Source organism: Bicyclus anynana, chromosome 10 (genome assembly GCF_947172395.1).
Source record: "Bicyclus anynana chromosome 10, ilBicAnyn1.1, whole genome shotgun sequence".
Taxonomy (NCBI): domain Eukaryota; kingdom Metazoa; phylum Arthropoda; class Insecta; order Lepidoptera; family Nymphalidae; genus Bicyclus; species Bicyclus anynana.
Window position 1 is genome coordinate 9,440,508 of NC_069092.1, and position 24,514 is coordinate 9,465,021.

The 24,514-nt window shown below is 35.8% G+C and overlaps 1 protein-coding gene across 1 annotated transcript in view; it reads left to right on the forward strand.

Moving 5' to 3' along the window:
• LOC112042983 (lachesin-like) overlaps positions 1-24,514 on the forward strand; it is a 100,647-nt gene that overhangs the window by 53,409 nt on the left and 22,724 nt on the right. The window contains exon 4 of the mRNA XM_024078217.2: positions 374-559. Within this exon, the coding sequence (XP_023933985.1) occupies positions 374-559 (186 nt within the window). The remainder of the gene's footprint in view (positions 1-373; positions 560-24,514) is intronic.

Here is a 24,514-nt window from a genome sequence, read left to right on the forward strand (position 1 = left end):
GTACTGTACAATTTGATTCCAGAATATACGTAAGGAACATTTTTCCGTTTTTTAATTTAATAGAATAAAACAACGCCCCGCCCTCATGCCTGTAACGCATCGTAACCTTATGCAACAACACCTTCAAAAGACACTTTAAAAGTTAAACGATCTCTGTAGTGTTTGTGTATACTAAATAGATACCTACAATACTACATACACTATCTCATCTATAGTGGTAGTGGGGGCAATGTCAGTCTGTCACCGGCGTTCGACCTGAGTGGTCGTGCGCGGTCTGCTTGCCTTACCAGTGTAGAGATGAGCTAGTGCTTAGCTTCTCTTATAGTATTCTCTATTTCAGTTTTTTCTTAATCATGCTTATCCTCTGATCCAGGTGGCCTGGTTGAAGTCAGACACTAAGATGATATTGGCGATGCACACACACATGGTGAACATCAACCCGCGTCTGTCCGTCACACACAACGGACACAACACTTGGAAGCTGTATATCAGCAACGTACAGCCGAAGGACTCCGGCACTTACATGTGTCAGATCAACACCGACCCGATGAAGAGTCAAGTAAGTACATCGATCGTAGATCGTTAGATGGGCCACGAAGCGTCACGGAATTGTCATTGGTTTCGCAAATACTTACGAATGAAAAGTAACAACTTTTTCATTATATTCGTGTGTGCTTTTGTTTTTACACTTCCAAAATGATCACGGAGGCTAAATTAAGGGATTAAACAAGAAAAAAAACAGTAAAATATTTTTTAAGTCACAGAATGCGCTTGTTGTATACTAAGTTATAATGTGCGTGCACATGTTTGAAAAATGACAACATTGTGCGTTCTTTAATATAGAGGGGCCCATCTAACGATTTATATCGATGAGTAAGTATATCAAATTCACTTTCGAAATTAATTTATTTCACTTTCGAAACTTAAAAGAAGATTAAAAGTGCGCCTTTGTATGAGAAAAGCCATCAACAACAAACAACAAACTCAAGCAATGCTTTTTTGGTTATCAGTAAATTATATGACTAAGCACAATTATATTAAATACTGTTAGATGATTGAATACTGTTACTAGCGCATGAAAAACGAGGCGCTCAAAAGAGGAAATTTATACACAACTCAATGTTAGTTGTGGTTAACGACGAACTTTATATAAACAAATAATACCTAGATATCGTCTACAATGTCGTGGTACAATACAGGATTAAACTATAGTAAATTCGGATACCTCAATAAAAAGTTACGGTTGTTGTTATATTACGACTAGCTGACGCTGCGCGGGTGAAACCGCGTGGTTCCCGTTCCCGTAAGAATACGGGGATAATATCTAGCCTACTAGCCTTTCTCGATGAATGGGCTATCTAACACTGAAATAATTTTTCAAATCGGACCAGTAGTACCTGAGATTAGCGCGTTCAATCAATTAAACAAACAAACTCTTCAGATTTATAATATTAGTATAGATTATTATTGGATATGAATATTTAAGTCTAATTATAATTTGAATGAATTCGATGCTACCGTAGGGGGTTCTGTGGTTATACTTGCTTTCTGTATATATGCCTGTTTTACAGTCAAATTTCCTATAAAAGCCTACTAAGAATTTTTTAAAAGAAAATCTTTATAACTTTGAAAGTAAGTACTGCATTGTAGGTACATATAGTTCACAAGAAGAAAGTGTCAGAAAGTAGCACAAAAGAGTAAAAATAGTATGCTTTACATGACTTTGAAAACTGAGATAACTTTTTAGAGTTCAGTAAAACAAGGGTCGGAAATATTTTCACTTATTAACCCATATTATTTTGTATGTCTATTTTTTCGTCTGTTCTGCTATAATTTCAGAGCAATTTTATTCACTTGTAAAGTTTAAATGTAACATATTACAAAATACAGTACTTTTCCATCATGCATTCTAAAAATATAAACTGTTGGACATGAAAGTTAGGAAAATAGAGCTCGCACGAGAGAATAATTGAAAAGCGTAGGTTTTTGTGTAATTTTTAGTCACAGGTGGAAAAATGTTATACGTTTCCCAGACAACCAATTTGAATTGATGTACAGGTTTGAGAGATATACTTAATTACAAAATACTATTTTTAGAAATTAAATAAATAATAAAAGTTTAAAAATAAAAAATATATATTTAGTCTTTATAGTCTATAGATGAAATCTATACATAATAACAAATTCGTACAGATTTTAATTGGCGCCATATTTTTGTACATATTTTTTTTAAAGTGTTAGGTATTTTTAGTCCTTTACAATTTATTTGTTTACTCAAGCATCAAACCTGGAGTATCATACTTTTAGGCTATATTTAATTGAGATCGGATGTATCAAAAAAGTAAAAAATAAATCTTAAATCATAGGCGTCCGCTAGTTTCAGATATTTAGATTTTTATTCATTTTATCATTTTAAATTTCGAAGTTTGATAAAAAATACTTTCTAAATTAATTATATTAAAAATATATTATTTTTAATTAAATTAAATTCGCCACCGGGCTCATTTTTTATTTAATGTTCAACTGGATACGGTATAGGCTTTTAGGTAAATGGGTTAGTAATTTTAGTATTTCCCAAGGGTTTGTAGAGCAGAGCTCACGAGCACTTCAGTTAATTACTTACAGCTTGGACAACGTTCAGTGTCATTGTTTATCGTTGTCTGTCAGGCAGGTTTGGGAATTGATAACTGACTGATGACTTCTTTGAATTAATTAATGATAATGAAGGATTTCTTTTTTTTAATCGTATTTAGTATTTTTGACATCTCGATATTTTTTTTTCTACTTCTTAAGCCTCAAACCATATCGCAAAGCTATTAATTTCTACAGGTCATTTGGTAATGTTCATTACCACACGAGAGAACTGTGCTACAATGATTGTTTTTTTTAAGTTTTTAATAGTTGTATGGCATTAGCTACAAAAATTCAGGCTTCCTTGTAAGAAACTAAATCTAGAAGTCCTTGCCCAACGCCAATTATACATTATTTACCAAATCTTGGTTATTTTTTCATTTATTTTATCATTATTTAGAAAAAGTATGGTAAGCCACTTAACGTAATTAGCTATTGTAGCACTCGTGATGTCTATTGTGCAATGAGGCGAAGCCGAAATATAACTTAAAATTGTAATAAAATAGAAATATCTAAGATGAAAATGTGTGTGTATTAGGCGGTAGAAAATTCATCGGGTTAGATAGAAACTCGTATAAATTTCAATACAATTATTAAACGATCGTTAGATGGGCCTCAACGCGTCGCGGAATTGTAAGTGGTTTCGCACATTGAGTACATCATCACTCGTAACACGTTTCTCTTTATTCATATTGTGGCTTGTATTTTTACACTTCCAAAATGAACACGAAGGCATAATTAAGGAATTAAAATAAGAAAAAACAGTAAATATTTTATTAAGTCCACGTCCACTCACAGCATGCGCTTGTTACGTACTAAGATAAGATGTGCGTGCACGTCTTTGGGTAATGACATAAAATTTAGCGTTCTTTAATATGGAGGGACCCATCTAACGATTTATATCGATGCTATTTCTAACGTGAAGGCGTATAATATATTAACGTCATTAGATGGGGTCGGTGAAATGTAATAATTCCGTATATTGCCACGGTTTTTCAATTTCATGCCCTGACCGTAGGACACGCTTTGTGAGTTGAGCAGAAATAGTACAAAAACTGCGGTTCGCTCATGGATCATGTCAATATTCTGTGAAAGATATTTCATATCAGACACAGCTGATTATAACAAAAACGCTTGCAACGTAATTCTGTAGATAGTTCAGTAATAGGACGGTTGGTATTTTGGAAATATTTCATCGTCATCACTAAGTAAGGAATATAGTCCCGGAAACAAAATATTTTTTTAATTCATGGCCCTCCTGCTCAAAGATTGAGTATATTATATTAATGACCAAGCAATCTTCCATATTTTCGTGCATCCGTTCACAAAATATATGCCACCTCAAAATTTTTCGTGTTCAAAGTTGCCACTTGATTTAAAATTTAAATACGCCATACGCCATACGATGTTTTTATTAAAAAAAAAACGATAACCTAAGAGTACTTTTTTTCAGATACGTTAGTTTTGGCAGTGTGTAAATATTTTAAAGACTTATTAGGTTCACTTCTAAACTCTACCTTTTAAGCTGACACCGGATAATCTTCTCTGTGAAGACCATAAATCTTTGCAAAAATATTGAATTAAACGGTTATGCATGCAATATAAGATCCGGGATACCACTTAGCGGGCTACGTATCAAAAACGTCACAAAAAGCAACCATGGATTTTTCGGGATAAAAAGTAGCCTATGTGTTAATCTATACTATAAATTTATCTCTACTTCAAATTTCAGGCGATTCGGTTCAGTAGCCGAGGCGTGAAAGAGTAACAAACACTCATACCATCAAAATCATAAGGTTTTCGTAAACCAAGGATTTATTCGGGATAAAAAGTAGCCTATGTGTTAATCCAGAGTAAAATCTATTTCCATTTCAAATTTCAGCCAAATCGGTTAAGTAGTTGTGGCGTTAAAGAGTAACAAACATCCATACAAACTTTTGCGTTTAAAATATTAGTAGGATAGTAGGATTTTGTATACAAATTACGTATAAAGTGACGTACAGAGTTCAGTACTAGAACTAAATACATGTTAGATTTTAATTATCGGTTTCCCAGTGAAGTTTTTCCAACCTAATAATTCAGTGCATCAGTTAAAAATTTGTTCCACATCATCTTGTTGCCTATTCAGCTTAATGAACCGACACGGACGTAAATGGATTAGGTAACATTACGGGTTAGTTTAAAATGTGCAAACTTAAATAAACATGAAATTCCTTTCTCTCTCATCTTAGTCTATATTGAATCTCTACAAAAAGCACTCTAGGCAAGGCAAATAAAAAGGTATTGCAACTTCTTGTGGACGCTTTTTATTTAAATTGCTAGTGCGTAATGTAATTGACTTGTTCGAGACTTTCTAAAGTACGCTGGGCTTTTAAAGTGACTCTAAAATAATTTTGTGTGAATGTTTTATTAAACTTAAAATATAAATACACAAAACGTTTCGTTTGAAACTTAACTCAAAACAAACTTCGAAGGAAAAATACTTAAATCCCGATACAGCATGAATTATTCAGCATTAATTCTTACTGTTAAGAAGTTTTGCGAATTAAGTTACTCTACGTTACGACTTATTAAGAATAATGCACAGACTCGAAGTTTAGCTTTACGTTTTATTTACTTTCAGTTTGTTAATTAAAGCTATTTCACGAAAAAATTATTGTAATACTATCCGAACTATAAAGAATAGCTTAGAATTACATGAATGGGGATGATGACTAGGTTTGAATATATTGATTTTTAAGATACATTCGGGTAAATAGGGTCCTTGTTAACTAATTTATACATAAAAAGCAAAGATTGACTGGATATTTGCAAAATAAATGAGATTATAAAATTTCAAAATCTATTAAAAAATCTTTTATCGTAATTAGATGAAAATTCATACAGTTTTAGCCTCCTTACATTAAATGTGCCATTTTTTAATATGTGAACTACGACGTCATTAGTTCGTGCCATTTTGTATGGGGCATTTTTCAGGGATCCGCGGCAGCGCCGCAAATCTGACCCTTTAAATCCCTGTAGCTCCGAAAGTAATGATCGCAGATATCCTGTTCCTTTTACAAAATTGCTTTACTATTAGCGTACTCTTAATTTATATACAATTAAAAAAACTGTCATCATCCCTATTCAGGATTGGTTGTCGGGTCCATTGAATAATAGACAAAAAGTCCGAGCTCGAGACTCGTGGTCAGGGTGTAGGGTTAAGTTCCTTTATCTCTTGTCATCACTCACCTTCTTTGTTAATGTTGTTTTTCGTGCCTAGTGAAATTTGGTAGTATCATATTAGCAGCTTTGGGTACCTGTACTAGTATAAAACTTGCTGCAGCTCAGTGAGGCCAAAGTCTTGAAGCTGTTTTATTAAATGATGACATAGCCACTGTTATTGTATGGACAATAAGCACTAAAAGTATTATTTTGACGGCCTCCGTGGTGCAGTGGTATGCGCAGTGGACTTATAAGACGGAGGTCCTGGGTTCGATCGACGGCTGGGCCGATTGAGGTTTTCTTAATTGGTCCAGCTGTCTGGCTGGTGGGAGGCTTTGGTCGTGGCTAGTTACCATTCTGCAGACAAAGACGTACCGCCAAGCGATTTAGTGTTCCGGTACGATGTCGTGTAGAAACCGAAAGGTGTGTATGTGTTTTCAAGCTTTACAAGTTAGCCCGCTTCCATCTTAGATTGCATCATCACTTACCATCAGGTGAGGTTGTAGTCAAGAGCTAACTTGTGAAGAATAAAAAAAAATACGATTATATCCTTTGAAAAACAGGAATATGTTCGATCTAGATGTCGAAACAGCGAAAAAAAATAAAGTAAATAATAATTGTATATTTTTATTTTCTACGATCTTTTGCTTCGAAGCCTTCTAATAATACTGTAATGATTAAAAAGGTTTCTTAAGCCAGTAATATTTAGGTTAGAATAATAAGACTCCCAACAAAATAGGTAACAGAAAATGGACAAAGAAAATTCTCTTTTACAAATGAAACCTATTTATCTCGTAGTTACAAGAAATATACTGCAGCCTGTCCGTTTTTACTGTACAGACAGTAAACATTAAACGACACTAGCGCAAAGCTTTTTCTCTTTCATTACGCTCTTTTTGCGCTAAATCTAGATCAATTAAACTTAATTGGGTCTTGTTATTAATTGTGACTGAATGATTTTTCCTTTTCTTTTCGTCCGAAATTCCTCAGTGCCTGAAGACAAAAGTCTTCGGTTCCGAGACTTGGTCGCTAAATATGGGTCTCATAAAAAAGCTCAGAGTCACACAGCGGGCGATGGAACGAGCTATGTTAGGAGTATCTTTGCGTGATCGAATCAGAAATGAGGAGATCCGCAGAAGAACCAAAGTCACTGACATAACTCAACGAGTTGCGAAGCTGAAGTTGCTCATCAATCATCATCATCATGATGATGATGATGATGATTCGTCGTAAGCCAATTTTGTTTTAGCGTTAATCGTTTACATCTAGGAATTATTTGTTTCTTGGTAATTATGTTTAAATTATTACAACTTCGTTCGTTCGTTATCAACCCTTAATCAGCTCACTGTTGGGCTTGAGTCGCCTCTCAGAATGAGAGAAGTTAGGCCAATAGTCCACCACGCTGGCCCAATGCGGATTGACAGTCTTTACATACGCAGAGAATTAAGATAATTCTCTGGTTTCCTCACGATGTTTTCCTTCACCGATTGAGACACGTGATATTTAATTTCTTAAAATGCACACAACTGAAAAATTGGAGGTGCATGCCCCGGACCGGATTCGAACCCACACCCCCCGGAATCGAAGGCAGAGTTCATATCCATTGGGCTATCACGGCTCAATTGTTTGTTTCTTAATTCAATCAGGAATTGTTTGTTTCTTGTTTCAATTATTACAACTTCGTTCGTTCGTTATCAACCCATATTCGGCTCACTGCTGGGCTCAACTCGCCTCTCAGAATGAGAGGGGTTAGGCCAATAGTCCACCACGCTGCTCCAATGCATTTACAAAATTGGCAGACTTCACACACGCAGAGAATTAAGAAAATTCTCTGGTATGCTGGTTTCCTCACGATTCCTCACGTTGGATTACCGGTATCAGGTAGCGGTCATTACCACTGGGATATCACTGCTCATCGGTCACTCCATCAAGTATTAAAGTAAAATAATTTAAATTTGACTTAAATGTTGCAAATACCACACAAAAGCTGCTTGGACATTGACACTTATTAAGTTATTTTACCTTTGCAAGGATGACAATGGCAGGCGGGACGAGGAATGCCGCTTGGGAATGCTAACGCAAAGGCTGGAATGTGCCCGCGACATCTTCATGCGAAACAACTTTTGAAATGTTCACAAAACTACAACTGTACCGAATGTTACTGTCCTCGTTTGGAGGTTATCTGGAGGCTTGTTTTTAATAGCGTCAACGCGGACCTTTCAATTTTGGAACGTAACGTTGCGTTTTACTGCAGTTTTGTTATCAGCGTTATGTATTGTTATTGAATTTTTTTTTCGTTCTCTGATATTCGATTTGACGGCCTCCGTGGTGGTGTTCGCGGTGGATTTACAAATCGGTGTTTGATCCCCAGCCGGAGATCACTGTTGAGCATCCTTCCTTGCTGATCCTTGCGGAATGAGAAGTTGGGCTAATAGTTCACTTCGCTGGCCATAAGCAGATTGGCAGACTTGACACGCGTATAGAAAATTATCAGGATTCCTCAAGATTTTCAATATTGGAATATTGGAAATTAATTAAGGAATGTTGTACATTTTTACTGCCTCTATGGTCCACTAGACTCATTTAGCAATAGATCCCGAGTATTGTAGTTTCAGTCCTAGGTCAGCCAAGGACCCAAACTAAAAGTAAACTATGAACTTAAAAATTAAACAAGACAAAGAAAAATTTTAAAACTAAAAAAGTCTACTGATTGTGAAATAACTGGAAAAAAGTTTGAACAGTTTAGTAGGAATTTAATAATGTGATTATTGCTTATACAATTAGTAACTGTGCCAGTGCTATTAACAACATTTTGAGATTATACTTTATTATTATTATCATTGCACTACTTCGAGCAAAAGCTCTTTGCGTTTCCACATCGAAAAGCTCACTTTCATCCGATTTAACATAGAACATTTTCCATATAAAATATGGTTGAATAGTATACTTCAAAATGTATATTTGTATTGACTAAGCCTCGGGAGACAGATTGCTCATCTCTCAGCCGCACCGTATTTGCTTAGGTTCCGTATAACAACTCAGAAAAAGGTTCTTTTATATTTGCACAGGCGGGTATGTAACATTTGTAAAGTGTAAAAGTAAATTTGAGAGAGAGGGCCCGCACAATTACACAAATATTTTGGACTAAGAACCTAAATAAAAGAGAAAGAAGAGAAATAGAGGAGAAATAGCCACACATGCTTCATTTTGTGAAGGCCAAAACTTTGTAGGCGTAAGGCTATGCTCCTACCTAAGTAAGTAGTAGCCATTTATGAAGTTTGGACTGTGGTGGTTTTGGAAATTAGCAGGTTTTAGGGTTCCAGACCCTCAACCATCATTATATATAAATAATCATCATTAACAACCCATATTCGGCTCACTGTTGAGCACGACTCTCCTCTCAGAATGAGAGGGGTTAGGCTTATAGTCCACCATGCTGGCCGAATGTGGCTTGGCAGTAGAGAATTAAGAAAATTCTCAAGTATGCATGTTTCCTCACGATAGTTTTTCCTAATCGTTTGAGACACGTGATATTTAATTTCTTAAAATGTACATAAGTGAAATGTTTGAGGTGAATGCCCGGACCGGATTCGAACCTACGCCCTCCGAATCGAAGGCAGAGGTCCACTAGGATAGCACGTCTCTATTATAAATATTATCCTTAGCATAATATGACAAATTATATATCCTGTCGCCAGTTACTTAGCTTCGCAGTAAAAATTGAGAAACACAGTTAAAGGTTAAACTCTTAATGTCTCTAGCGTAGGGTTTTCGCGAAATTAAGGGTCTGATGATTAGAGACACGATCCTCCGTAGGAAATATCAAACAACTACGTTTTATATTTGTACGCTTGATGATCTTGATCCTTGGCACCTACTTCTTTCGAAAGCCGCCACTGATCGAATTCCATAATTAGCTATGCTAACTATAAAGAATTTGTCATGTAAGCTCCTAGCTTACATGACAAATTCTCGGCTTTAATAAATTCAGGTTTGAAATTTGACAGCCTCCGTGGCGCAGTGGTATGCGCGGTGAATTTACAAGATCGAACCCAGGGGTTCGATCCCCGGCTGGGCCGTTTGAGGTTTTTATAATTGGTCCAGGTTAGGACTTCGGTCGTGGCTAGTTACCACCCTACTGGCAACAGTTTTAATATTTTAGTTCTCGAGTTACGAACGCGATTAATTTTTAACTTTTTCTGACAATTTCAGTAAGCAAAAGTAATAAAAATTGCTTTTAAAGTCTGTAGTTTTTTTTCCACCGCTAAAAGCGAAAAAAGTATATAACCATTTATTCTTTCTATAATTTAATTTACCAAATACAATCGGTCCCCTCGAGTAACTGCAAATTTAGCATCTCGGGCTCCTCTACTATAAAAATGTCTACGTTGAGCTACAATTGAACTTTGATTAACTTTGATTACCCTTAGTTTCACACCACTAGACTACGCACGGCTTGGGTGTTAGATTTATTTTCGTTACGGAATTTCTTGATTCGTCCCCTCAAAGCCCGCGATAAAAGCTTAAAATGGTAAAAGGTATGTCTGGCTAAGGCAGGCGAGAGAGAGAGAGGGGCCGTAGTACACACACAATTACACAAATATTTTCAAAGTAAAAAGATGTTAGTCGGAACACTTAAGTATGCGCATTGTTGCCTTTTTATTTTTTTTTCGAACTTATTTGCTAACTCCAACATGGGGCTGAAGTTTTTAAGTGAAAGAGCACAATTAACATTCCTTCCACACAAGTGGAATTGTTTACAGAATTTTTACTTGTGCAAGTAAGCGAGTTAAATAAAAATGCCTCGGAGAGTTTCGTTCGCTCTCACATTTTCATTTGATTGTTTGGAATAAGTGCATGTTTTCTAACTGGGTGCTTTGAGTACTGAGCTGGATTTACAAAGTACTAAGTGATGCCTAGGTAGCTAGTGATTTTATTATTTAAATAAAATTCTATGACAATTGGAACCTTAGGAACATTGACTTAGTACTTTGGCACTTTTTGGTGAATTAATCTATTTTTATATCAAGAGTCTCGTCAAGTTCAAAGTCCAGTGATTAGCCTATATGGCTTTAGATAACGAGGTCCTAGATTCAAGTCTGAGTGAGCTTTTCTTTTTTTTATATTATTTACAAGTTAGCCCTTGACTACAATCTTACTTGATGGTAAGGAGATGGTGCAATCTAAGATGGAGCTGGCTAACTTGCTAGGAGTTGAATGAATATCCACACCTTTTCGGTTTCTACACGTCATCGTATCGGAACGCTAAACCGCATTCACTTTGATGGCGGCGAAAATTTGGCAAGTGGCAGAAGAAAATTTTCAAGCAGAACCCGAGAATTACAGTAACTGCAGTATGGCTTGGTAAAAAGTGGGAGAAAATTTTCAAGCAGAACCCGAGAACTGCAGTATGACTTGGTTGTTGGATCAACGAGCCCTTGGCAACGTGGGTCATCACTTATGTTCATTTTTTTTTTGATTGTGTAAGTGCCGTAGGCTCCTTATGGGACCTCAGCGGCGTCACCGGGGGTTTTAGCGAGCGCAGAAGCATCGCCTGATGGGGCCCAAAGGCACTTATCTTCACCACTCCTGTTGTTCTCCTTGCCCAGCAAATTTTGGTGGGATCATTCTAGAACAGCTTTGCGTATTTCCATTCATGTTCCAATATAGAACTTGCAGTTCTAGTGAAACCAAGGTCTTCAAGCAGGTTATAGAGAAGTTTTGCTGGTATGCCTCTCGCACCTACTTTACTACTACATATAAATTAACCGCAGTTAGTTCAAATTGATTGATTGCTGGTGGGAGGCTTCGGCCATGGCTTGTTACCACCTTACCGGCAAAATCGTACCGCCAAGCGATGTAGCGTTCCGGTACGATGTCGTGTAGAAACCGAAAGGAGTGTGGATTTTCATCCTCCTTCTAACAAGTTAGCCCGCTTCCATCTTAGACTTCATTATCACTTACCATCAGGTGAGATTGTAGTCAAGGGCTAACTCGTATAGAATAATAAAAAAAAATGTGTTTTAGAAACGGCTAATCTGTAGAAAATCTAGTCAATGAAATAAATATTGTCATACTAATTGTTTTGCGGCACTGATGGGGCGCGCTGTTGACAAAGTAGTGATCGATGACCTTTTCAAACCTTTTTTTCTCATTTCACCAGACCCATTGTTGAAATGTCGATATATCAAATATAACGCAAGCCTTCTGTCGACAAAAAGACAGTTTAAACGCTTTTTGCATCGTTTATGTGGAAGGCAGTTTAAAACAGATCAAAATAAACAATATTTAATTGTTTTACAGAAATGTCATCATTATCAGCCTATTTTAACGGCCCACTACAGTTATGTGCACAAGGTTTTTAACTAGGGTATGCAATATAGAGAGAGCCGCGATAGCCCTGTGGATATGCCTCTGCCTCCGATTCCGGAGGGTGTGGGTTTGAATTCGGTCCTGGGCGTGCACCTCCAACTTTTCAGATGTGTGCATTTTAAGAAATTTAAGGTCACGTGAAGGAAAAACGTCGTGAGGAAACCTGCATTCCAGAGATTTTTTTCAATTCGCTGCGTGTGTGAAGTCTGCCAATCCGCATTAGGCCAGCGTGGCGGACTATTGGCTTAACCCCTCTCATTATGAGAGAAGACTCGAGCTCAGCAGTGAGCCGAACATAGGTTGCTGATGATGATGATGCAATAATTGAAGAAAATAGAAAATCCCTATCCAAAACAGGGTAGGCAGAGGATTTTTGCTTCGATGGATTGTATGCCGCTGACTACAGGGCCAAGCCTCCCTCCTTGGAGAAGTGAAGGGATATGCAGCTTAGACCCACCACGCTGCTATAATGCGAGTTGATGGGCTTAGGGTGATAATGTTAAATTCATAAACGATCACTGTCAGATTTCAATAATAATGAAGACCTTGACAGACTGCTTAACGTACTCTCCGAGTCAAAGGGATGTATGTATACTTGTTACCATCAACTTTCTAAAACTCCGCGCTATGAATTTACAAAAAACCTCAACCTGGGTCGACCCAGGACCTCATGGTCAAAAGTCTCTTATGCTAACCACTGAAACAACGAGGCACTTAACAGAAATGTAAAGGTATAAAAATATTCAACGTATTTAAAGCTGACGAAACATTAAAATTGTTTGCAATAAAGAATGTTTGGTATTCTGTTTTCTTTAATTCGCACAATGTTTCGTTTTAAAACAATGAAAATGTGTTTACTTCCAAATCGCGGAATACTTTTCCAACAGAGTCGGTGGTATTTTCTTAATATTTTCATAACTTTTCACTTTAGATCTTCAAAGTGCTTATTTGTACTTTTGTAAGTGGTATTTTTTATTTAACAGAAAGCGTTGTTCGCTTTTCAATAAATTTGTTAGTATGTACCTACTACGTACATACGATTTTGGTTATTTTTGGGAGAGAAAAAAGTAATTAAAATAAAATAAAATGAAATCCAGCTATGAAAAATAAGTGAAATATAAAAAGTATATTAATTACTAGGTAACAATCAATAAACAGTCATATTAACGAAGTAAAAAACAATTTCTTGATTACGGTAATAATTGTAATAATTGTATCAATTCTCAATAATATTTTAATCATTGGGTGACGCTCGCCACTTCTTCAGCATGAAATGCAGTTTTTTTACAAATGCGGGGATTTTTTTGGTTAAAAAGTAGCCTTTTTGTTACTCAGCAACCTTCTCTAACTTCAAGTGAAAGTTCTATTGAAATCGGCTCAGCCGTTTCATAACAAAACATACATGAATACAGACTTTTTTTAGACATAAAGAAAGTAAATTTAAAAAAACGTTGTTTGTGTTATATTTCCTTGTAAATAACTTTAACACTTGTGAAAACACAGTTATTATGAAATCAAAGTCAAAAATTTCAATCCAATTATAAATATTGATGACGATGTATTGACTAATATTGTGATCATTGTGATATTGTGATCATAATATTTGGACTCAGTCGAGCACGAGTCTCCTCTCAGAATAAGAGGGGTTAGGCCAATAGTCCGCCAAGCTGAATCAATGCGGATTGGCAGACTATACACACACCTAGAGAATTAACAGAATTCTCAGGTAAGCAGTTTTCACATGATGTTTTTCCTTCACCGTTTGAGACACGTGATATTTAATTTATTGAAATGCACACAACTGAAAAGTTGGAGGTGCATGCCCCGGACCGGATTCCAACCTACACCCTGAGAATCGAAGGCAGAGGTCATATCCACTGGGCTATCTGTTTTATACGACATGCTAAAAACGAATTGACAAAGTTCCGCTACAGTTTTCAAAAGCGCAGGCAGGAGACAAGTAGAGATGAATTTGCCTTCGCCATACATTTTATTGTCATGCGCCCATTGAAGGGAAACTAAACTTTTATTTTGAATAGTCTGTGTTTCAGCAAATAGACTAAGCTCGTATCTGGCGCATAGGATACAAATTCTCTGTTCACTTTTATCTTCCTGGGCTTAGCGTTGTTTGCCGGCAACTGTGGTAGGATTCATGGCACCGGTGTAATAAAAGCACGGAAGCTTTTGAAAACGGAATACATAATTTTTGCTCACGGCTCAATGGAATTTAAACTATCGTGAGTATTCCACTAATATTGATAACGTGTAATAAACTAGTATTAGTATTTCATACAACTAATATTGATAACGCGATCGTTTTGACGGATGTACATATGTTAGTCACACTATTACGTCGAAACTACAGAGCTGATTTGGCTGAAGTTTGAACTGGAGATAGATTAAAACCTGGATTAATATAATAGGCTACTTTTTACTTACTTCCCCAAAAACCCCATGGTTTTTGCGGGATTTGTGTTAAATTTAATTTCAAATGAATTGAAGTCCTGATATTTCTTGATAAAGCTTTCCTTCCCATTAAGAAGCCTATGGCAAATATACAATCCGACAAAAGCTCAAGACATTGTCAAATTTTAAATCTATTTATGCTAGAAATTGAACCTTAGTATACCTCTTTATTGTAAACTAAGTCATTTGAAACTGCTAGAAGGGTAAAACTGCTTCAAAATAATTAGTCATTCACTTTTATACTCAACTAGCGGACGCCCGCAACTTCGTCCGCGTGGAATTTAGTTTTTCACAATTCCCTCAGGAACTATGGATTTTTCCGGGATATAAAGTAGACTATGTGTTAATGCATGCTATAATATATCTCAATACCAAATTTCAGCTAATTCGGTTCAGTAGTCGAGGCGTGAAAGAGTAACAAACATGAGTGTGAAGTCTTCAAAGTTATCAGCTTTCGCAAATCTCGGGAAACCATGTTTTTTTTTTCGGGATAAAAAGTAGCCTTTGTGTTAATCCAGAGTAAAATCTATTTTAGACAAATCGCTTCAGTAGTAGCGGTGTTAAAGAGTTACAAACATCCAAACATCCATACAAACTTTCGCGTTTATAATATTAGTAGGATAGTCGGATACACTAAAAGCTTGATAACTTATTCTGTGACTAAATACAAACACATAGCTAACGAGCTACATCTTTGTGAATTCAATTATCTCGCAGCTGACTATGAATAGGTTTTGCCAAGCTATAGGAGTATTTCAGTATAGATTATTTATGTATGTCATTTTAATTTCAATATAAGGTTTAAATACAAACACACACAAATACTAAAGAACACTGTCATCATCTTGTCTGTTTGGTAACTAGCTACAGCTACTCGTAGAGTACCAGAACATATCAATAGTCAATATAGAAAATAAATAGTTTAAAATTGATTCGTTGTCAATTGAATCTAGAATGTCTCTATTGTAAACAAATTATCTAATGGGACCCAAAACCAGCAGTCAACCAAAGAAAACATTTTTGATTTAATTATCACTAAGCGGGTTATTAAAAAATAGGATTGCCACGCTATCCTAAAATTTTGGATATTTTAAGTTCGAGTAATTTTATTATTCTTGATTTACATCTCTACTGATTTTTTTATTCATTTGAAAAACTTTTGCAATAAGTGCTCATCATAATCATCATCATCATCAGCCTTTTGCATGGACTTCCAAAAACCACGGTCTCGAGCCGCCAGCAACCAGTGACCCCTATAACTCGATTGATGTTTTCGGTCCGGAAGTTAGTCCACTTATACTAGTTTTTAATTATAATTGTTTTTGTCGTAAAAATTTACATTCTATTTTTTTTATTGGATAATATAAAGAATCATGTTAGTATATATTTACCAAAACAGTTAATAGTTAGTGGGTACCACTCTATATTGTCTACCGTCCTTACCTATACTAGGGCCTGATGATTATTTCGATTTAGTTGCAGTGGCGGATTTACAAATTTGCCGATAGTAGGCTATTGAATTTTGGAGCCTCTACTGAACTCTGATATTTGATAGGTTGGAAAATTGCAAGTTTTAATATTTTAGTAGGCACGTACATGACGTACCTACAAGACTAAAATATTAAAATTATCCTTACATTATATTTATTTCTGTAGAAGAGAAAAGGTCAAATTTGCCGCCTCCTAAAATCTGCCGCCCTAACCTACTTAGCCTACTGGTAAATCCACCACTGTTCTGTTAAGTAGCTTGATGTCCGTATTTAGTACAATAACTGATGGTTAATCTACCCAGCAAACGGTTAAGGTTTACTTTAAATATTTAGCGCAGTCAATCTAAACAAAAAGCGTTATTATAATTGCAAATCGATATCGAGTCCGTAAGTCTATTGGAACTGTATTGACTGCGAGCAGCTTGGAAATTCTCCGGAATTTAATGTAAGCAGTTACTTAGCTTTATAGTATAAGGTTCTCGAGGCACGTCTGTGTATAGTAGGGATATTGTTGAATAAATTGCGATCGGGTTGTACATCTTTTATTTTTGTATTTTTGTAAGGTTTTTAGGGTTTCCTAGCCAGATGGACTTTGATACTTAATTTTAACAGACTCAGAATTGATTACAAAAATAAGAAAAGTAATGTCGAACAAAGGTTCATTCACAACATTTGTCAGGACAACTTAATTGACAAATCAAACTGTAACCAAAATAAGACCCTAGAATGGCAGAGAATGACCTTGAGTGAAGTCACTTGTGAAAGTTGTGGGGGGAGAGTGACTTGAGTGGAACTCAAGTCACTCTCCCCGCCTATCCGAAGTAACCCATAAAGAATTACACAACAAGAGATGTGGACGGCTCGAACGCCACGAGCACACTGAAGCCGTCTGTACCGCAAGTCGTTGCAACGCGGCGATAAGATTAAAGAGACTGAAATCGCCCGCCAAAATAAAAAAACAAATCTACTAAACAACTAGTTTGTTAAAATAACATCGGTGTGAAAGCTTTGAAAATTTTGTAGTACCTATGTTCTTTTAAATTCTCTAGATATTTGAATTATTTATATAATAACTTTTTTATTTAGAACATATTTTATTAAAGTTTATAATTACCATAAAACGATATTTGTAAGCGGACACAGTCGAGAGGCTAAGCTAGTGTTTAAATAAGCCTTTATCCGGCTGTTAGCGCTGAAGGGTATTTTCAATATGGGTAATTTCGCCTGGAACACAAATACTTTAGCAGCTTTATTGCATACTCGAGGATTAACTCGGTATGAGCGTTGAAAAACGAGTAGCTCCGGTTACGTATAAAACTCCTGGCATTTTATCTTAATTACTTCGAAATCTTCGTGCGAGCAAATCCCTACCCTTATGTTGTCCATCGTCGCGTAACTTTATGTGGGGATTACTTTTATGACCAGGATTAGCGTCCGTTTGCGAATGTTTACTGCCGAAATCGGGCCCATCTGCGATAGATGCCCGATTTTATATGATTAAGAGTTTATTTCGTTTCTTATTGCTAACGACGGTTTAAAAAGTTTATTGTTTTTAATGTGACAAATTTTACAAATGTTCGGATGTTGTTCGTATTCGTAATAATTATAACTCTAGCGCATATATTTATTATGTAAAAAGTGTTGTAAAAAAACTGTTGACATACTTTATCACCATTACTATGACAACCTATATTAAATGTCTTTGGTAAATGCTTAAAGATAACTGTATGCCTAGTATCAAAAGTCAAGGATCAATAAAAAATGTATGCCTAGTATCAAAAGTCAAGGATCAATAGCAAAATCAACATTCCAACTTAGCATTAATACAGCAAAACTTAGCTCATCATAATCAAACCACATTCGGCTCACTATTGAGCACGAGTCTCCTCTTAGTACCTATTAGAGGGACACTACGCTCTTAGTACACTACGCTGGCAAAATGCAGATTGGCACGTACGTAAGAAAATTCTCAGGTATGCCGGTGTCCTCACAATGTTTTTCCTTCACCGTTTATGACAAATAATATTTTTTTTTTTTTAAATGCACATAACTGAAAAGTTGGAGGTGCAATGTGCATGCCCTGGACCGGATTCAAACCTACGGCCTCAAAATCGAAGGCAGAGGTCATATCCACTAGGCACCCCGTCTCTAAACTTAGGTCACCTTATTACAAAAAAAAAAAAATTATAATAATTAAATGTCTTTACCTGTAAATGGAAATACCTCGCTGTAATAACTAACTGCGTAATAGAAAACAGAAAACAATTTGAGACAGTAAATTCTCAAAGTTAATTCGCTATGCAGTAGCGTACTAACACACAGGAATGTTTGTGAGTGCTTGTAATAACTAATCCACAAAGTAAGCCGTACTCAAGGTATGACCTGAGGAATCCCCGCTAAAGAGCCTGCTTGGCACTATAGACACATTCTTCGACACATACTTGCAGTATTGTCGCAACTAGCTAAGCATTTAGTAGGAAGCCGAGGAATTTATCAGACTGCTTTGAGGAATCCGCCTCGCAAGACACCAGGTCTGAGGTTGTTACACAATTATTTCGCATTAACATAATAACACAAAGCCGAACAATGCGGACGAAATTTTGCCACTCCTAAATTGTGGGGGCTCGCCTACCTATACGGGCTTAGCGATTTATGGGATTATCTTTGAGCGCTTACAGAATTATCTTTATTATTTTGCATTGCCGGCTACCTAATAACACTTGATCTCCGCACCTTTAAGGTGTTATATGCTAAACCTTTAAACGTAGTACGAAACAATTCGTTTTATTTTAAAAATTAAGCTCAAATATAAAAATTAGGCTTAACCATGATACAACACAAACCACAGTTGGTTTTACTGTGCACTGGTTATTATTACATATACAATAATAACAAAATTAAATAACAAACAAAAAGAGAAAAGAAAAAAAAATAACAATCATTAGCGGGTAGTAAAATAAACAACATAATTATAGTGTGAATGTTGCTCACACTATAATTATGTTGCTCCGACGCTATATAGGCTGTCCCAAAAAGTATTCCTTCAATTTCCGCCTATGCACGTACGTAAATATAGTCGTATCTCTTAGAAGATTTTTGATCTCTTTGATCTGGAATTGAAAATGTACCCTCGTAATAGTCTTGTAATAGTTTTTAAAAGATTTAATACTTTAAACCTAACTTTACTCGTACCTATGTATCCGAGCTTTAAATAATTTATATTTCCAACTTAGAAATCGATGCTTCCTGCATAATTATAAATTAAAGTTCTATTTGACTGTACCTATGATCTGGATGTTCTCTTAATTATTATTATATCTTGTTATTACCCAATATTATTTTGTATTGTATTATTACCTGTAATATTTCGCTACACTTTCTCTCGTTCTATATGTGAGTGAGCTATAAATACGTACATCAATAAATACGAGTACTTTGTTTACCTGAGGTGTTTTCTTGATTGAAAAGAAAATTAAAAACTATTTTAGTATGACTAATATTACTGTTTTCCTTGCAAATAAATAAATAATAATGTAAGCTTCAGCTATTCAATCAATACGAGAATAACCAAAGGGTTAGAATTATAAGTTATTGAGTGTTTAGATTGAACACAAAAGATTGAATCTACTACCCTGGATAGTTGAACTAAACCGATGAGATATCAAGGACTGTATATCTTATTTTCTTAATATTCTGTCGTAAGATAATTAGATAAATACGGATCAAAGGACCGGATAATTGGAATACATGGCGGATTTTCGCTATCGCCCGACCTATTTATTAGTAGTAAAATGTTTCTAAGAGATCAAACAAAAAAAATATATCTTAACCTAAAGCTTTACTAGTCTTAAAGTAAAGTGTTTCTGGTGGCAACTCTACCTACAACACGTTTTTTAAAAAACATTTTCTATTTTTTTAAACAATGGTAAGTGAGACCTTTGACTGTGGTTTTACATTAACTGATGTTGACAGTCTAGATGGTAGTGGACTTACCAGCACGGATATTAAAAGTAGTTTAAGTGCTTTATGTCCTGTGAGGAGTTACGTGCTTATTCTACCTGTACGTGAAATCTCGGTATTTCTGATGGTAGACCAATCTTAAACACTCACCAACAGATCATTATAAGCCGATAGACGTCACTTCCATAGGACTTCCAAACAATATGGTTTTAAGCATCCTGCTTCCAGAAGCTTCCTGTAGCCCATTTATTTCGCCCAATATTGCGCTTTCCGGTGCGGGGTTGTCTTTCCAGCATCTTAGGGTCTCAACCTTCATAGAATCTTCAAACTACATGCTCCGGCCATTACCATTTCAGCTTTGCGACTCGTTGAACTCTATCGGTTGGGTTACTTTTTATGCGATATAGTTCTAATGCAATCTTTACCTCATTGCGATCACACAGAGATAACAGAGAGAATAAGAAATTCGTGTAGATTGTTTAATTTGACAGCAGTGGATATGACCTCTGCCTCCGATTCCGGAGGGTGTGGGTTCGAATCCGGTCCTCCAACTTTTCAGTTATGTGCATTTTAAGAAATTAATTTTCACGTGTCTCAAACGGTGAAGGAAAAACATCGTGAGGAAACCTGCATTTAAGAGAATTTTCTGAATTCTAAAAAAGGCATTAAGCGAGTGTGGTGAACTGTTGGCCTAACCACTCTCATTCTGAGAGGAGATTCGAGCTTAATTGTGAGCCGAATATGAATTGATAATTATTTAATTTGAGGAAACTAATGAGACTGTTCGGAAGAATCCAAGCTGGCAATTTAGAATCCCCTTTATCACGCAATTATTTTGCTCTGATTTTATAATCTTCTTCTTCTTCTTGGTCGCATTCTTCATTGCTGAAGGTCGTGTCCGCACTGCAGTCCCTTCGATGCGTTGTTAACGATTCCCCTCCACACAGTCCGGTCCTCAGCTTTTCTAATGGTTGTTGTTACAGGGAGTCCAGTGAGTGACTTAACCTGGTCAGACCAGCGGGTAGATGATCGGCCGCGTGGTCGTTTCCCTTCCACCTTGCCCACCACTATTACTTTATCCAGGTTATCGGGAAGGCGACAGGCTATATGGCCAAAATAATTCAAGATCCTCTGATAACATAATCTCTGATTTTATAATAACGACGTCAAACAATGCGGCCTATATTTTGTCACTCCTAAATTGTGGTGGCTCAGCTTCTTATATGGGATTTGCGATTTATAGGATTATTTCGTTTAAGCCCGTACGGAAATATCTTATAATTTACTTAGGTCTTATCTCGATTATAGTACCGTAAGATGCTCTGCGATGTCTTAGTGAGAAAATTGGATTGCTCGATTACAGACTTGTATGTATCATCCACCATCCTGAATAAGTTTCACAAAGACGTTAGTAAAGAATTATATCCATTAAAAGTTTAATGTTTTTACTAAGTTTCTGTTCTTCGTATAATTAGAGAGGTTATAAGAAACATGGTTAATCGATTTTCAAGTTACAATCCAAAACTTAGCATTGAATCAAGACTTGCTTAAATTATTATTATTATTGTAAAAAGGTAAACATGGAATATCTAGATAAAAGTAACATGCAAAGTAACATATATATTTTGTATTCCACATTTTCTGCCAGAGGTAACAGTGCTCAACAGTGAGCTTTTAGGGGGTTGTTATGATGATCTATCAGAAAATGTCGTTCCCAAATCCATTTTTGTTTCGGAATTCTATTTTAGTGAAACCTAAAAACAATTTCCTAAACTATTAGTTTCTTTTTGTAAAAAAAGCTGTAAATTTATGGCATTGATCGAGTGAAACCTTTTAGAAAATTGAAATATTGTGAGAAAACGAGGAAGGTCGAGGGCTGGGAGAGAGAATCAACAAGTGAGTTATTTCTTAGCCGAAAAATCGAGAGGCATTAGTCAGCGTTCTTTTGTTAGTGCTACAGGTGCGTCCCCTTACAGAATTTGCTTTTCACGAGGGACCCGTTTTTTGGATAAAACATTGCACAATGGGATATTATACCAAAAGCCTATAGTATACTTACGTTTGGCGCATTTAGAACCTTCGTAACTTTAATTTTAAGTTTTGTCACTATTATCTAATAACATTACCTGACGTTTCAAAAGTACTACTCAAAGAAAAATCCAGTTATTTCTGAATAATTATAACTAATGCATGTAAGTAAATTAAATAAGAAGTGTCTGTCTGTGATATCAAAATAACTGTGTTTTTTCTTCTTCTTCTTTTCCATATAAAATGAGGTACATTTATCGCAGTCTCTTAGTCCATTGTTTGACCCTGATACCTCTTTATAAGTAAAAATTGCACCTATAATAATTTCTTAGACTAATTACCCAAGGACCTGCTTCGCTAGACGTTATCGCCGCGCTAAATGATCAATGATCTAATGTAATTATACAAACTGTCACAATAGAATCAATGTTTCATAGTTATAATCGTGTTCGTCGGTTAAAGAGCTCCGTGAAAATACCTTTTTGTGTCGGTCAACAATTTCTAGTTTAGTATAAGATATAAAAATACCTATAAATCGTGCGCAGTAGCAAGGTGCGGGTGACAGTTCATTTTACACTTGAAAGTTTGCCGCAATTTACGATAAACGTACCAAACTACAGCATAATCTAAGTTCGTTTTCCTCACAATATGACAGACAATTTTGTTCGTGAATATTGGTGTGATACTACTCCTTATGTAATTAGTCTGAGTACAATTTAGTTACATGAAAGCATATTTAAACGCACTTAAATATGCTGGATCTCTTCCTCACAGAGCCTCACACAAACAGGTCAATGGCAAAAAACGTAATAAACAGCCGGTCATCCATCATAGCATATGTCAGCCCACCCTCCGAATAATTGGTCAAACATACGCGGTTTATGTGTCTCCTGAAAATTGAAAGTTATTCCGAATGTATTAAGGTCCAATTCGTTTTGCATTCAAACTTTACATTTCGATAGCGTTCTCTATTTTCACGAATGACCGAAAATAATAAAATAATGTTTGAGCGATCGACTTTCCAATGGAACCCATGATAATGTATTTTTCGACTTTGACCAAACGATTTATGGATAGTGATATAGTTTTTTCTCTCAGATTCAGGTTTATAACAGATTATAAAATACATTTTGTTCGCGATTTTGCAGGTTTTGCACTTTAAATTTACACCATTGCTATCGGCGGCATATTATAATCGGATCATTGTTGAGCACGAGTCTTCTCTCAGAATGAAATGTGTTAGGCTAAAAGTCCACCAAGCTGGCCCAATGCAGACTAGAGAATCCTCAGGTATTCCGGTAGCCTTACAATGTTTTGTCCTTCGCCGTTTGAGATACGTGATATTTAATTTCTTAAAAGGCACAAAACTGAGAAGTTAGAGGTACATGCCCAGGACCGAATTAAAACCGGTTCATTTCTAAAATTCCAATACTATGTTTACTGTATCAATCATATACAGACATATTAATGTTATAGTGATAATGTGAAATTACACTCGAATAGTGTTTCATTGCTTGAGCGACTTACTTTACTTAAAAATCGCTTGGTCTGGAAAATGTTTTGAAATTAAAGCTGCAACTCGATATTCCGCAAATGCGTTCAGTGATAAGTTTCAAATAAATATGTTGCGATCTTTCTTAGTAGTTAAACGATCCCTATTATGATTATGTTTTCAAAAATATTTCTTTAATTTTCAGCGTCCATGGTATTAAAACTAAGATAGTAGTAAAAGAGGTATGCACTAAATAGAAGCAAAAATCTATTGCCTACCCTGTGAACTTATAACAAACCTGTATTGTAGAAGGCATTTTCAATTATCCTTCTAATATTATAAACGCGAAAGTTTGTATGGATGTTTGTTCGGATATTTGTTATTCTTTAACGCCGCAACTACTTCAATGGAAATGGATTTTACTCTGGATTAACACATAGACTACTTTTCATCCCGGAAAAATCCATGGTTCTCGCGGGATTTGTGATAAACTTAATTCCACGCAGATGAAGTCGCGGGCGTCCGCTATTGTTCCATAATTAAAGACATTGTGCACGCCACTGTGTAGAATATACAACTACAAGTGTATATAGTACTAATATTAGACCTATATAGAAAAGATCTTTATTTTACCTCCTTAATCCGGCTATCTGGCAAAATCCGTTCTTAGCGGACATTTACGAGTACTAAATTTATATAATTCCCTGCCAAATTTCATCTTTTTACGTCAATAGGTTTTCGACATTTCGCTTTTATATATTTATATACTCGTAAACACAGAAATATAAGCCTAGAATTCACAATAAGTAGAAATATAAAAGGTCAAAATTTTAAAGGAATCCGTGAAGGATTACAGTAATATCATAATGCT